General features: G+C 50.8%; 1 protein-coding gene across 1 annotated transcript in view; it reads left to right on the forward strand.

The window, feature by feature from the left end:
- The window catches only part of CASTOR2 (cytosolic arginine sensor for mTORC1 subunit 2), a 119036-nt gene extending 106459 nt beyond the window's left edge, over window positions 1–12577 (forward strand). Inside the window, exons 8-9 of the mRNA XM_008501915.2 lie at window positions 1069–1163; window positions 5825–12577. Coding sequence (XP_008500137.1) covers window positions 1069–1163; window positions 5825–5890 — 161 coding nt within the window. The 3' untranslated portion in view covers window positions 5891–12577. The remainder of the gene's footprint in view (window positions 1–1068; window positions 1164–5824) is intronic.
- Window positions 12578–14522: the final 1945 nt, after the last annotated feature.

Genomic DNA, 14522 nt, shown 5'->3' on the forward strand with positions numbered 1-14522 from the left:
TGGAGATGACTGAAATCAGTGGTCAGACAGCACAGTTGTGCTCCAGTGCAGTCCTGGGGCAGCTCTGTGCTTTTAGGTGATTTAATACAGATTATTTATTAGAAGATTTATTACAGATACATTTATTTATTAGGAGGTTTTAATACAGATGAAATGCTTCAAGTCTGCAGAAGTGTTCTTGTTATTTTGATGTCCCCTGTCATTTGAAGGAGTCCAACCTGAATAACCCCAGCAAAGACCTGGTTTTCAGAAACCACTGGGACTCCTTCCCATGATCTCCAAAACTGTTACAAAATACAGGCTTCAGGAGCATTTCTGAGTGCTTATCCAGTTCTTGTACTTAATTGCTAATTCTTCACCAGGCAAACAAAATTAGCAAGAAGGAAATTTTCATGCAGCTTCTTTTTAATGCATCTAAGAAGCAAAATATATCAAATCTCATGGTATGTGCCATTGATGGGACATCAGGACACCTGCCAGTCCCTTCGGTGGGTGATGTTTAAATAGCTTAGCTTAGAATCAACTTGAAATATTCAGTTTGGATCAGGGAAAGTCACATTCAATCTGGAAACAACATACCATTCACCTGCAATCAACAGGACAGAGGAACCATTGAAACCGGTGTGAAAGCCTGGCTCAGGGGCTGTGTTTTAGGAACCAGCCATGTGTCCAGGCCAACCAGAAGGTCAGCATCTCCCCTCTCAGGGGTAGGGCAAGGTGTTCAAAAGCAACAACTGAAGAGAAAAATGGAGGTTAAGGGTGTATGAGACTCTCCTTGGTGCTTCCTTCCCAAACATCATTAATTACCTTTCTCTGCACCTCTGAAAACCATTCCATTTTTAATGTGTTGTGCCTTTGGAAGATTTACATTGCTCTGTCACAAAAAGAAGTCAATAAAACCAAATGTGCAAATGTATCACTGTGGCCCAAAGAGCCTGATTCTAGGAGAAGGAACACATTTTACTGTGGAGCTCCCTTCTGATTGGAGTTTGTGAAGACAAACCCCTTCCTATGCATGTACAGAGCTGCTGAGACCCAGACAGTGACTGAGTTTTGATCTCCCCACAGATGAATGTGGAATTGTTGCTCAGATTTCTGAGCCTTTGGCTGCAGCTGACATCCCAGCCTACTACATCAGTACTTTCAAGTTTGACCACGCGTTGGTGAGTATCACAGCAGCTGCTTTGAAACAGGGAAGGGCTTTGCCCTGGGAGAAAACTCATGATGAGAACATCATTTCCCTTTGGAGACCTTGTTGGAGAGCCTTGGCTGTGTTGTAGCCCAGCAGATCCTTCCCTCCCACCCTGGGTCAGAGGCTCCTGAACCAAGCCCAGCCCCAACCCAATGCACATCAGGATTAGGGGTGTCATTCTTGAGAAAGTCTCAGGCCTTAGAAACCTGTGGTGATGGAGACTTCCCAACCTCCCTGAGCAGCCTCTTCCAGTGCATCACTCTCTTTTATTATCACCATCCCTGAAGGTGTTCAGAAAACATGTGGGCTTAGCACTTGAGGACATTTATTTGGCTGCTGGTGTTGGGCTGACAGTAGGACTTGATCTTAGAGCTCCTTTTCAACCTTAATGACTGTGATTAGAAACAACCACAACCCCTCTTTGTTTTCCTGCACATGCAGTTGGAGGCTCCAGGCTCTCTTAGGAGGATGCCTTTGTGTGTGGGAACAGTTTTGGAGGGACTCCCAACACCAGACTCCCTGCCTCCTTCTCTTGGTACCCCCAGAGCCCTCACCTTTGGTGGGAGACCCCTCTGTGGGTGCTGCAGAGCTCTCTGCTCTCTCTGCACAGCCTCCTCCTGCTCCTGGCCTTTGGTAAAGCTGCAGGAGTGGGTGGCCCAGCAAGGGAAGGTGGTGTTGAGGCAGAGGAGGATGTTTCCTTCTTCATGTTCAGGAGAACCCAGAGCAGCCCAGGCTGTACATGGGTCCTCCCCCTCCAGCAGAATTCTCATTGAGAGTGATGGGTATTTTCCCTCCTTGGCATTAAGCCTCCCTCTGCTCTTCTTGGCTGTGTGGGACACCCTAAAAAATGAGGACTTGCCCTGAAAAAGGAAAACTCCCATGCCTGTAGCCACAAGCAGGGTGGCATTTGACTTGGAGCCCATCCCCAGGGAGGCAGTCAGCAGCCCAGGCACTAACAAAGCTGACAGAACTCACCTGCTTTTTGTCTGGGTTTTTTTTTCTTCTTAAATGTGCCCTTTACTGTATGACACTTCTCATCACCATATAAATTCACTGCCCAGCCCTTACTTTTCACCTGTAGAAGCTCCAGGGAGTTCAGGGCAGGTTTTTGTTTTCTTTTTTTCATCCGATTTGGTTTTTCACAGTTGGTGTGAACCATTTGCAGCCTATGGGTCATGTGTGTAAAGAGTAAAAGTAAATATTATTCCAGATAGTGAAAGGTCAAAGTGTTACATATGTTTGTCTTCTTTTCTTGAATAGTAACTGTGCTGATAAGATAAGCTAATAAAACACCATTTTAAAATCAATACTGTTAGCTTTGCCTCACATTCCTCCCTGTTGTTGTGGCTCTGGGCAGAGCACAAGGTGCAGAGTGCTTCCAGTTGTCAGGAGGATGAAATCCTGTCAGTTCACATAGAGATTTCCCTTCCAACCTGTGCCATGCAATTGTGATGACTCTGCAGGCAGCTCCACCTTTTCAAAGCATCTCATCCTCCTGGCAGATATTTGGGCCATGCACTGAGCTCTGTAGATGTTCCTTCCTCAAATCAGTGGTTTAGCATTTTCCTTGCCACTTGCTGTTTTCTTGTCTCACAGTTTTAAAAGCCTTTTCATCTGGACAGGGCTATTCTGAGCTGTCAAATCCTCCCATCCTTTCCTTGGCCTTGCTGGGATGTGAGCTTGGTTGCTCCAGGTTGGTTGTCTTGGTCAAGACCCTGACCTAGATTTTGTCATGTTTTCTTTGGTACCCAGACACCTTGGCTCCTAGTGACATTTCTCAGGGTCTCAGTGCATCTTGAATCCTTTCTCCCTTTCTTTATTCAGAGTTGTTCAGTACAGTGTCATGAACAACTTAGAGTCCTTCATAAAACTTGTTCCCTTTCACCTCATCTTTTTTCTCCTATGCATCTTAAAGTGGGTTTTCTCTTAATTTTTTATTTGCCCCTGGTGTTAGTTCTCAGATCTTCCTTCAATCCTGTAGCCAGAGACATTTGCCCTGGAGATCAGGACCTGTGCTTGAGAAGAAATCCCTTTGGGAGACAATGCTGAGATGGGACCTCCAGGTCTCTGGTGTGTCCCTTGGGTGACATTAGGTCAGGCTGGAGTGAGCTGTGGTTTCAGCTCCCTCTAGAGAGACCAAGTGAGAAGAGTCCCTTTGCCAGGTGCTTTCTCAGTCTCATCCTCAGAGGTGTCTTGCTCTTCTTCACCACCACTTTGCATCTAATGAGGCTGAAGCTACATCTGGGACATAATTTGGAGCTTTGTTTTTCCTTCCAAGGTAGGTGCTTTGGTCTCCTCTCTAGCTGATGAGTGAGCATGTCCATCAGATGCCTCGAGACTGTTTCTAGAAGGCAGAGAGGGGCTGGATTTCATAGAATCATAGAATGGGCTGGGTTGGAAGGGACCTCAGAGATCATCAAGTCCAACCCTTGATCCACTCCCCCCGTGGTTCCCAGCCCATGGCACTCAGTGCCACATCCAGGCTCTTTGGAAAGATCTCCAGACACGGAGAATCCACTACTTCCCTGGGCAGCCCATTCCAATGCCTGATCACCCTCTCCAGAAAGAAATTCTTTCTCATCTCCAACCTAAACCTCCCCTGGCACAACTTGAGACCCTGCCCTCTTGTCTTGCTGAGAGTTGCCTGGGAAAAGAGCCCAACCCCCCCCTGGCTCCAACCTCCTTTCAGGGAGTTGCAGAGAGTGATGAGGTCTCCCCTGAGCCTCCTCTTCTCCAGCCTCAACACCCCCAGCTCCCTCAGCCCTTCCTCACAGGACTTGTGCTGGATCCCTTCACAGCCTCCTTGCTCTTCTCTGGACCTGCTCCAGGACCTCTGCTGGTGTCCTGCTGACACATCTGTCCTGGAGAAAAATCCAGCTTGATCATTCATGGGATGATGAATACCACATCCCTCATGTTCAGGGATTCAGGAGGTGGGACCAGGCAGTGGGCAGTGGGCCAGAACTGGGTGGTTCTGCTGCCTCCTGCTCTGCTCTGCATGTGCAGAGCTCTGGTGTTCATCCACTGGGGCTGGCTGGGGAAAGGTGTTCTGTGAAATTGTTTCCTGGGTCTTTTCTCATTATCTTCTGGAGAGGGAGAGGTTCATACAGCTTCTTGCACTGCAGTGTTCAACATACAGGTTAAAATGATGGAGGGGAGGCAGCAGAGAGTCCTGTCTCAAAGTCCTACAGTGCAGGTTTACTCTGGGGTTTTCTTCCTAACCCAGCAGAATTCCCTGCATGGTTGTTTTGAAGAATTTTTAAATTCCTTTCCCAGCTGACTTCTTCTGTTAACTTTGGTGTGAACTTCTCATTCACACATCATCAGAGTTAGCCTCTCTTACTCCATCTTCCCATTAGAAAATTTAACATTTTTTCTTCTTCTGATGGGTTTTTTTCCCATCAATTTTGCTAAAGGCTTTGCAGGAAGTCACAGCCTAGTTTTATTTCCACTGTCTGAGCTCTGGAGGGTGTCCAGTGAATCCAGGTATTTTGCTGCTGGCCAAGGATGCAAATACCTTGCAGAGCAGACAGTCCCCTCTTCAATTTCCCTAATGTGAATTATTTTGGCTGCTTGCAGCAGCTCACAGGCAATTTATTTTTCCCTCAGTCCCCTTCCATGAGCCATCAGCTGCCCTGAGTGTTGTCTTTGGGTTTGCCTAAGGATCAGACACCTCATTTCTGTCTGATGTGACTTTCCTTGGGAAAATCTTTCCTACCAATGACAGTCACTTTGAGATCTCTTGTTACAAGGGGGGTTTTTCTTGCAGTAGCTGTGAAAAAACACCCATGGACACTTCTGGAGATGGGCTTCTGTGGTTAAGTCTCATCACAAGACTGGGTAAAGACTCAGGGGCTGTGTCCCCCTCTCTGAGCCCCCCAGCAAAAGCAGACTGGCAGTTCCCTTCCTTCAGTGCCCATGTCCCTTTGTCACCCCATGTGGGCTCCTCACCCACACTTATGGGTCCCAAACCTGTGGGGTGCTCTGGAGAACCTCATGGGGCCTTGAAGCAGCCACATGAACCCATCAGCACAGGTACCTTGCATGGGTGAGCTCTTGATGTCCAAAGGCTTTGAGTTTCAATCTCTGCTAGAATATTTGTGGTGATAAATGAGCTACAAAGACTCCTGGAGCTTTACCAGGGCATCTCCTTTCCTCCTCTCTGTGAAAGCTATGATGGGAATTGCAAGAAATAAGGTGTTTTTTGGACAGGCAGTGGCTCTTCTGAGCCAGGCCCAGTGCTGGAGCAGTGACAGCACTCAAAGGGCTCTCAGGATTTTTCTTGCCCAACTCTGGTCCCAGGTGCCAGGGCACAGGATCCAGAGGGGAGGTGGCACCTGAGCTCATCCCAGCAAGGAGCTTTACCAGGGAACAGAAGGGAAAGGAGGGGAGAGGAAGAGGAAAAGGAAAACCCCAAAACTGTTCCCTCCCACCATACCAGCAGCAGAACAGCCAAACCTCCCCTTTGCTGCTGAGGGTACTGTGGGTTATTGCATTTGGACTGGAGATGTCCAGCAGCACCCTGTGTGTCTCCTCAGGACTGTTCTGGCCTCAGCCTCTCCTCCTCTCCTTTCCTTGTCACCCCCTCTGGGTTTTGCTGGAGCCTGACCTGTCTTTTTTGTTCTCTTGCAGGTACCTGAAGAAAATATAAACGGTGTGGTCAATGCACTCCAAGTCAGTCAAGCTGAAAAGCATTAGAAATCTTCTGAGCTGGTTCCAGATGCTTTTTATTATTATAATAATTATTATTATTATTATAATTATTATTATTATTCTTTTTTTCTCACAGTATTTCTTGGAAAAAAAAATCTGAATCCAGAGAGTGACATGAAAAAGAGACTGTGGAAAGTTGAGCAGAAACAGCTCCAATAAGCCTTCGTTTTAATTATTATTATTATTATTATTGTTATTTTATTAAATTTATGAGTGAGGGGCAGGAGGAAAGGGAGTTCAGACAGTTTCCTGACGTTCAGCTCCAAGGTGAAGTGTCACCTGCCAGTGGTCTCAGTGGGGAAGGAGCTGCCCGGGGACCCTCTCGTCTCTGGCTGGAGCGCGGCGGTGCCGATGGCCACGTGCTTGGGTGCTGTGCCCAGAGGTTGGTGGCACAGCTGGGACAGATGGGCTGCTGGCTTGGAGAGAGCCCTGAAAGCAGTAAACACAAATGAAATGTGGAATTAAAACAGAAAAGACGTCGCATAGTGCTGGCTTGTCTCCTAGCATCAGACTCTCTGAGGACTTTCCGTCGTTGCCCCTGTTGGGATAGGATGGGAGCTGGGTTGTGTTTCCCCTGCCAAAACTGTTGGGAAAGGGGAGAACAATCCAGTTGGTTGCCCTTTTTGCTTGCAATCAAAGCCTGGCTGCTCTGTGAAAACCTGGGCAGGGGCAGCATAGCTCTGGCCACCTCCCAGCAGGTGATGCCACCAAGACTTCTCTCTGCATTGGAACTTGGCTGCTTCAGCTCAGTTTTCCTCCATCACCCTCCCACCACCCCCAGTGTCCTCCCTGCCATGTGTCCTGCTTCAGGGCAGCCGATGTCCCCTCATCCCTGTGTCAGAGCCATCCCTGAGTCCTTGTCCCCAGCAAGAGGAGGGACACACCTCTGCTCCTGTCCCTCTGGCTTTTTCCATCTGCTTTCCACACATCCATGGGGACACGAGCATTGTCTGGGGACCTTGGTAGCTTCTCCTGCACATCCCAGGCCACCTCAACCAAGAGCCACAGTGGACTGGCCCCAGCAGGGCCAAGAGGGTTCCCTGGAGCCCTTCTGCAGCTTTTTCTCAGCTCCTTCACCACCAGGGTGGCAAACACTGCCAGCTCCTGGCTATTTCCATCGGATTCAGTGGGCAACCTTTTAAAAATGCAAAAACCCTTCTGGTCTTGCTGTGGGAAGGTGATGGGGGCTTTTCCTGTGGGACAGCAGAGTGTGTTTGCTTCTGGCTTGAGCCACAGCTGTGGGTGGTGGCTCCAGATCATGCCCATGGCTGCTCCCAGTCCCATGGAGGACATCAGGGGCTGGTGTCAGAAGTGTCACCCAGGATGGAGGTACCAGCAGGCTGCACCACTCTGTGGTAGGATGGAGAAGCCATCTGCAGAGGATTCTACTTCTACAGTTGGGAGCCTGAGGATTTCTTGCATTTCCTGCACTTTTTCCAGTGGTGGTGTTGGTGGGAAGAAGTTGCAGAAGTGTTTTCCAGTTCCAGTGGGAGCTTTCCAGCCTCCCTGGGGGCAGCCCCCAGCCTGGTGTTTTGCTGAGGCTGTGGCAGGTTTGAGCCCAGGGATTTGTGTTCATCTGGAGGCAGTGAGCAGGCACCTGAAATCATGGGAACTGTGTGTGCTGGTGTGTGGGACATGCAAGCTGGTTTATACTGGTGTGTAGGACATACAGACAGGTTTGTACTGGTGTGTGGGACATACAAACAGGTTTATACTGGTGTGTAGGACGTGGAAACAGGTTTGTACTGGTACATAGGCCATGGAAAGACACTCTGTGGCTTACAGCTCCCTGTTTAGTTCTCCCTTCATGGTGCTGAGGGGCTGAATGTACCATTTGTGGTTACTGCCCCAGACACTGAGTTTCAAATCGTTCTGATTTCCCCTCAGTGGGATGTTTTGTGGCAGCTACACAGGGATCAGAGCACCCACAGGAAAAAGCACACGGATAACTTCCCAAAGCATCCCTGCTGAGAAGCTCTTGGGCACCTGTTTAATACTTCACCCAGCTCTGGGTTTTGCTGTTCTTTTACACAAGATTTCAGAATTACCCCAGAATAAGTTCTATTCACCCCAAATTTCTGGAGTCAAGGTTTGCTCCAGGTGCAGCTCCTGGATGGTTCTTTGGGAAGATGCTTTGGTCTCGTGCCATGAGGCTGGGGGCACAGGCTGTGCCATGCAGGATTTCAACCCACTTGGAGCTGTTTGGGGGTCAGGAACTCTTCAGGACCTGAACTGCTGAAGGGCTTCTCCTTGGGAGGGCAGGGTGGGGGGTTTGGAGGACTGGGCAGGGTTTTCTGGAAGGATACCAGCACCTTGGGTGGTGTACAGGCTTTCTGGGGGGCTGAGCCTGAGTTTTCCCTCTGTGCACGAGTGGTGTCACCAGGACAGGGTCACATTTGTGCTCCTGGGTTTTGTCAGCCCTTGGAAAATGATTTTTTAGCCACTTGCTGCATCAGTGAGGAGCAGCATCTCTTGCCCTCAGCACCTGTGGTGCTGCTGCTTGCTAAGGACCAGGACACACAGGGCAAGGAATTACTTGAAACAAGCATCAGCTGTACTGAGCCTTAAGAGAAAGAAAAAAAAAAAGAAAAAAGGAGAAAAAACAAATACTGTTTCAATTTTTTTTTTAGCTTTGCACTCAAATGGAGTTTTTAATTTAAATTTTCTCCTTCTTTTCTTCCCTGAGGGAGTCAGCCTTAAGTCTGTGAAATCTGTGGAAATCTTTGGGGTGTTTTAAAACCTCACAAAGCAGGAGGATGTCCCTGAAATACTTGCAGGGTGTAAAATGCCATCAAGGGATTCCTGTCTCTGCCATCATCCTGGGCTTCACCGTTTTATTCCCTCTCCTTTTGTCCTGAGCATCAAGACGATGGTTTCAGCCAGCTTGGGGTGGTTGGATGCTTTCCTGGGAGTGTTCCCCACATCCCTTTGCTGATGGGAAGGATGCCCTCCACATGCTGCTGGGAGGGAGCAGCATCCCTTGGGCACCCTGGCAGCACCCAGCCACCCATGAAACACTGGGCAGGGGCTGTGGGATCTTCCCAGGACACCCAGTGGAAGCTCAACTGTGAATCTGGAGTTATTCTGCTGTCTTCTGCCTCCTCCTCCCTGTTTCCCTGTCATTCAGCCTCCTTTATTTTATTTAATCCCCACCAAGGGTGCAGCCCCAGCTCTGGTGAGCAGAGGGTCTGCAGCAACCCCCTGTGGGCATGGGGCAATGCACAGCCCCTGGGTGCAGCAGGGGAAGTGACTGAAGCCTGTGGCAAACAGAGGATTTGGGGGTTTTAAGTGTGAATGTGCAGAGAACCAAACCTCATTGGGCCCTGCAGAGCCAAGGGGCCTTTCCTTGGGTTCTCCTGGCAGCACCAGCCATTCCTCCTGAGGTTGGGAAGATGACTTGGACACAGCACCCTGGGGGTGAATGTTTCCATGGAAATGCAGATCCATGCAGTGGCTTTTCCTTGCTCCCTGACTCCCTCCAGGGGGTTACCAGAGCTCCTGCCCTCCCTGCATTTGGTGAGGCCCTAACCAAGGAATGTGACCCTGTGCTGAAAGCTCTGCTGAGAGACAAACATCTGGCTGAAAACTGCCACCAAGGTGTGGGGAGCAGTGAGGGGACAGCAGCCCCACACCCCAGCCAGCCCAGAGCCCCTGGAACCCCAGGGATCTCAGAGCTTTCTTGGTTTTCATCCTTTTTTAGCTTTTTGCAGAATGTTTTGAAGTGAAGTGTGGGTGGATTTGTGGACTGGAGATGAATGGAGTTGCCCAGGAGGAATCTGGTAGGGTGGAAGTTTGGAAAGACCTTGGAGGGCAGAGTGGGAGAACCTCACTGACCCCTGGGGTCTTTCCTCAGCCCAGGGTCCCAGTGGTGACACTGGTGTCCTCTCAACCCTGAGAGATGATGCCAAAAAAAAAAAAAAAAAAAAAAAAAAAAAAAAAAAAAAGATGGGACCTTCCATCCTCTAGTTTTGGAGTCTCCTTGTTGATGGAAAATGCCATCAGAGCTCAGCTGCAGTTTGGGGTCCCCCTGCACCCCCCAGCTTTCTGCTGCTATCTCAGCATCTTGAGACTTTGGAAGCTGCTGTGCAGTTACAGTAAGAAGCTTTTTCCCCAAAGGATTCCTATCAACTCTTTTGTAACTTGAAAAAAAAACAAAACAACAACAAACCAACAGAGTTTTCCAGGTGCTGTATTCCTGGGCCCTTGTGGGAATGCTGCAGAAAGCACCCTGCTTGCCAGGGTGGCTGCTCTGAGCACTGGGGTCCAAAAGAGGACCCCAAAATCTGCTCAGCCCTCTTTGCCTCCTGAGACACTGAGGCAGGGGACAGGTTGCATGGGAGATCCCATGGAGCTGTCTCACCCTCTGTGTCCCCACTGCCCCCAGGAGCCATTCCCATGGCTGGAAGGGGACACAGAGGGGGGGTCCCTCTTGCTGAAGGAAACCAAACCCTCTCCTGCCTGACTTTGTGGTCAGGAGAGTATCTGCCATGTGGGAAGCTGGAGGAAGGAGTGAGGGGAAAACCCCACGGGTTTTTAAGGGCAGCCTTGGGATTCTTGTTTAATTTCTGAGGTCACTGCAGTTACCCAAGGAGTTGGCTCTGCTGCTGCCACTGCAGGGACTTTACTTGGGCTGCTCCCTCAGGGCAGGACTGCTCTGTAGGTGAACACAGGACTCTTCCCACCACTGCTCAGCCCCAGGGCATGGGGTCTTGGGGCTCTCCCACCCATCCATGCTGGTCCATGCAGCAGGACCTGCAGGCAGCCCTGGGCTTGCAGAACTCCATGGATTTTGGATGTGGCTGTGAAGAGGAAGCCTCCGTGGTGTCCTCTGGTGCCAGGAGGGTCCCATCTGGACAGGACCCTGTGCCTTTGAGCACTGGGAACAGATGCTGCTGCCTCCAGCTCCATGACCTCAGCCTTTTTTTTAGTTTCAACATAGAATTAAAAATGGAATTGTGACCTCTCTTCCCACCCCATGGTGTCACCATTCTTCCTTCCCCCCCCCTCCCCCAGGTTTTTATTTGCTCTGCACTTGTGAGCAGCTCCTGGAGCTTGGGGGGAGCCATGCAGAAGCACATCACATCCCTGTCCTGGGGGGCTGGAGGAGCTCCGGATGGGTCCTTTCCTGCTGAGTGTTGGGATCCAGACCTGCCCACAGCTGGGGCTGCCCTCACCTCTTGCCCCAGACCTCAGCACTGCTGCTGCCCCCGGTTGTGTCCATCCCATGGGGTGAGAGCTGCATTTGGGCACTGCTGGTACCCACACCAGGGGCCTGGTGAGGGGGTGTGTGTGTGGCACTGGCCCTCCTCTTGCCAGCCCTCTCACTGTCCTGTCCCCACTGCCCATGGCTGGGTCACTCCCCTTGTCCCTCCCCTTGTGCCAGGGTTTGGGTTCAGGAGACACAAAGCCAAGGAGTGAGATGTTTGTTTCCTCCCAGCACATCCTCCTCCTCCTCCTCCTGCCTCTGCAGCACCTGGGGATGGCAGGGACAGGGAGGGGACACTCATCTTGCCAACCTGGCTGGCTGGATAACCATGGGGACAGGCAGGGGAGAAGGAGACCACCCAGCAGTGATCCAGCTTTGGATGCTCTGATTCAGCCTTTGGAAAGAATCAGTCTTCCTCCCTCTCCCTGAGCTCCCCAGGCAGCCCCCTCATCACCAAACTCAGGGTATCAGTGAGGGTGGTCCCAGCACCAAGCTGTGCCAGCAGCTCCTGGTGCTGCTGGGGTTTGGGGGACTCCTCAGTGCTGTAGCCCCTCCATGTCCCATGGCCCCAGCCCCTCCTTGGCCTCTGGATGGCACCTGGGAGGGTTAATGTGGAGGGAATGTGCATGGAAGGAGCCTCAACATCCCCCCCCCCAGTGCTTAGGGAAAAGCTTTTGGATTGGCAGCTCCAGGCTGACCCCCTGGGTGAGGTCTTGGTTGGAGTTTACACTGTAACACTGGGTATACTGGGTACACTGGGAGCTGCAGGGGTGAGGGTGAGGATCTGCCCTTTTTAGGGTCTCAACTGCCTTGAACAACACCAAGCATTTTTCTCCTCCTCCCCTTCCTTTGGACTTCATAAAAAACCCAACTTTGCCCGGGGTGGCCGTAGCACTGACCCAAATTTCTGTCCCTCAGAGAGGCTCCAGCTCCCCCCGGGGCTGCCCCCTGCTCCCAGCTGCAGCAGAAACCTTCAGGTCCCTCTTAGAAACTTCATGGATTTGGCATCTTCTCTGTACCTGAACTTCTGGCCCCAGTCACCCACCCTCTGGGAGCAGCCCTGGGCACCCTGCCCTCCTTCAGGCTCAGCTGAAACCCCACAGGGTTGGTTGGTTTTTTTTTCCTTTGGAGTGGGGCAGCAAACAATGTGAGTTTGGTTTGGGTTTGGGTTTTTTTTCCCCCTCTTTAGCTACCAAACCAACTTGGGGGAGGGGTCTGCTGGCACCAGACACAATCCTGGGTCAGAGCTCAGGGGGCAGAAGGAATTGGGGACACCCAAAGTGTCAGTGAGGGTTGGGATGGGTTCTGTGCCAGGGGGAACCTTGTGCCATGGGCAGCAGTTGGGGATCATGGTGTGGAGCTGAGAAGTGGATGCTTGGCTTTCCCAGCAGGTGCAGACCCTTCTTGTCCTTGCTGGTCTTCTGCTGAAAAGCTGAGGTTTATGTACTGTATGGGAAGAAGAAGAAGAAGAAAAAAAAAAAAGAAACAGGAAAAAAAAAATAGAAAACAAATCCTAATGTTCTGAAATAAATGACAGTATATTTTGTACTTTGTAAAGTGTTAATTAAAATGAAAAAGACTAAAAAGTGCAACCCAGGCTGCCTGCTTTTGTACTGCTCAAACTGATGACAATAAAGCAGAGCTTGGCGTTGGCTAGAAGCTCCTTGTAGCTCTTCATTTGCCCTGCAGCCACCAGTGCCCTTTCCCTGTCCCTGTACACCCCTTGGGAAGGGGGAATTGTCCCCGAGCCTCCCTGGTGCCTCTTGCTCACCATGGATCCTGTCACTGGGTGGAGTTTTTTTTTTTTTCCCTCCTAGCAGTGGAACCCACCACCAGCTTCTCCATCCTGCTGCTCTTCTCTGGGAGTCACCAAACCTCCTGTTCTGGCCCCATAGAACAAGGACTCAGGGGAGAACAAGTCCATATTTATTTTTTTTTTCATATTCAGCAGCTCACAGGAGGATGTGAGATGCTCAGGAGCCACAGCCAGGACCCTGCTGGGGCACCCCTGCACCCCAAGAAGGATCAGGGAGAATTGTCCCCTGCAGCCTGGTTCATGGTGGGCACTGCTGGGTGCTGTCCCCAGCCCTGCAAGGAGAACCCCCCAGCAGTGCCAAGGGATGTGGCATCACCCCAGGGCCACCATGCTGGGTGTTTAAAGGGCAGCAGCTCCTACAGAAGTTCATAGAATCATAGAATCACAGAATTGGCTGGGTTGGAAGGGACCTCAGAGATCATCAAGTCCAACCCTTGATCCACTCCCCCCGTGGTTCCCAGCCCATGGCACTCAGTGCCACATCCAGGCTCTTTGGAAAGATCTCCAGACACGGAGAATCCACTACTTCCCTGGGCAGCCCATTCCAATGCCTGATCACCCTCTCCAGAAAGAAATTCTTTCTCATCTCCAACCTAAACCTCCCCTGGCACAACTTGAGACCCTGCCCTCTTGTCTTGCTGAGAGTTGCCTGGGAAAAGAGCCCAACCCCCCCCTGGCTCCAACCTCCTTTCAGGGAGTTGTAGAGAGTGATGAGGTCTCCCCTGAGCCTCCTCTTCTCCAGCCTCAACACCCCCAGCTCCCTCAGCCCTTCCTCACAGCAATTCTGCTGGATCCCTTCACAGCCTCCTTGCTCTTCTCTGGACCTGCTCCAGCACCTCAATCTCCTTCCTGAGCTGAGGGGCCCAGAACTGGACACAGGACTCAAGCTGTGGCCTCACCAGGGCTGAGCACAGGGGCAGAATCCCTTCCCTGGACCTGCTGGCCACGCTGTTCCTGAGCCAGCCCAGGATGCCATTGGCCTTCTTGGCCACCAAGAAGTTGTGGTCAAGAAGCTTTTAGCATGGGTTACCCATTTGTGACTCTGCTGGGCAAGTGTAGGAGCATTTCCCATCAGAATTCCCATCAGAATTCCCATCAGAATTCAGTGTGGGGTTGCTACTCTGGGATGCAGCCTTAATGTAGAGGTTGCAGAGGGGTTAAGACAGTAAAAAATAAAAATAAAAATGGACATGGGCTGTCAGGCCACAGCAGCACTGCCTGCAGGCACCTGCAAAGCAACTGCAGCTGAGGGTAAAGAGGCAAAATTCCAGCTTTTAAACTGCCCCCCAGAGCACCTGAGAGGCTTTGGTTTCTTTTCTATTTATTTGGTTTATTTTCTGGTGTTAGAGGTGTTCTCAGTGCCCAGGCTCAAGGCCTCCTGAAAGAGGGGATGGTGAAGGGGGAGAGGAGGCTCCAGCCCCTCACCAAAAAAAACAAACCCAATGACTAAAGAAAAGGTTCAGCACCAGATTCAGAAGAGCCCTGGCAGAGCAGGATTGTTTCAGGAGGATTTTGAATGCTTCAGGCTGATCATTATTTCTCTGACTCATTTGTTTTGGAAGGATCCTGTAGAGAAAGAAGCATTTGCTGTAATG

This window comes from Calypte anna, chromosome 19 (genome assembly GCF_003957555.1).
Source record: "Calypte anna isolate BGI_N300 chromosome 19, bCalAnn1_v1.p, whole genome shotgun sequence".
Taxonomy (NCBI): domain Eukaryota; kingdom Metazoa; phylum Chordata; class Aves; order Apodiformes; family Trochilidae; genus Calypte; species Calypte anna.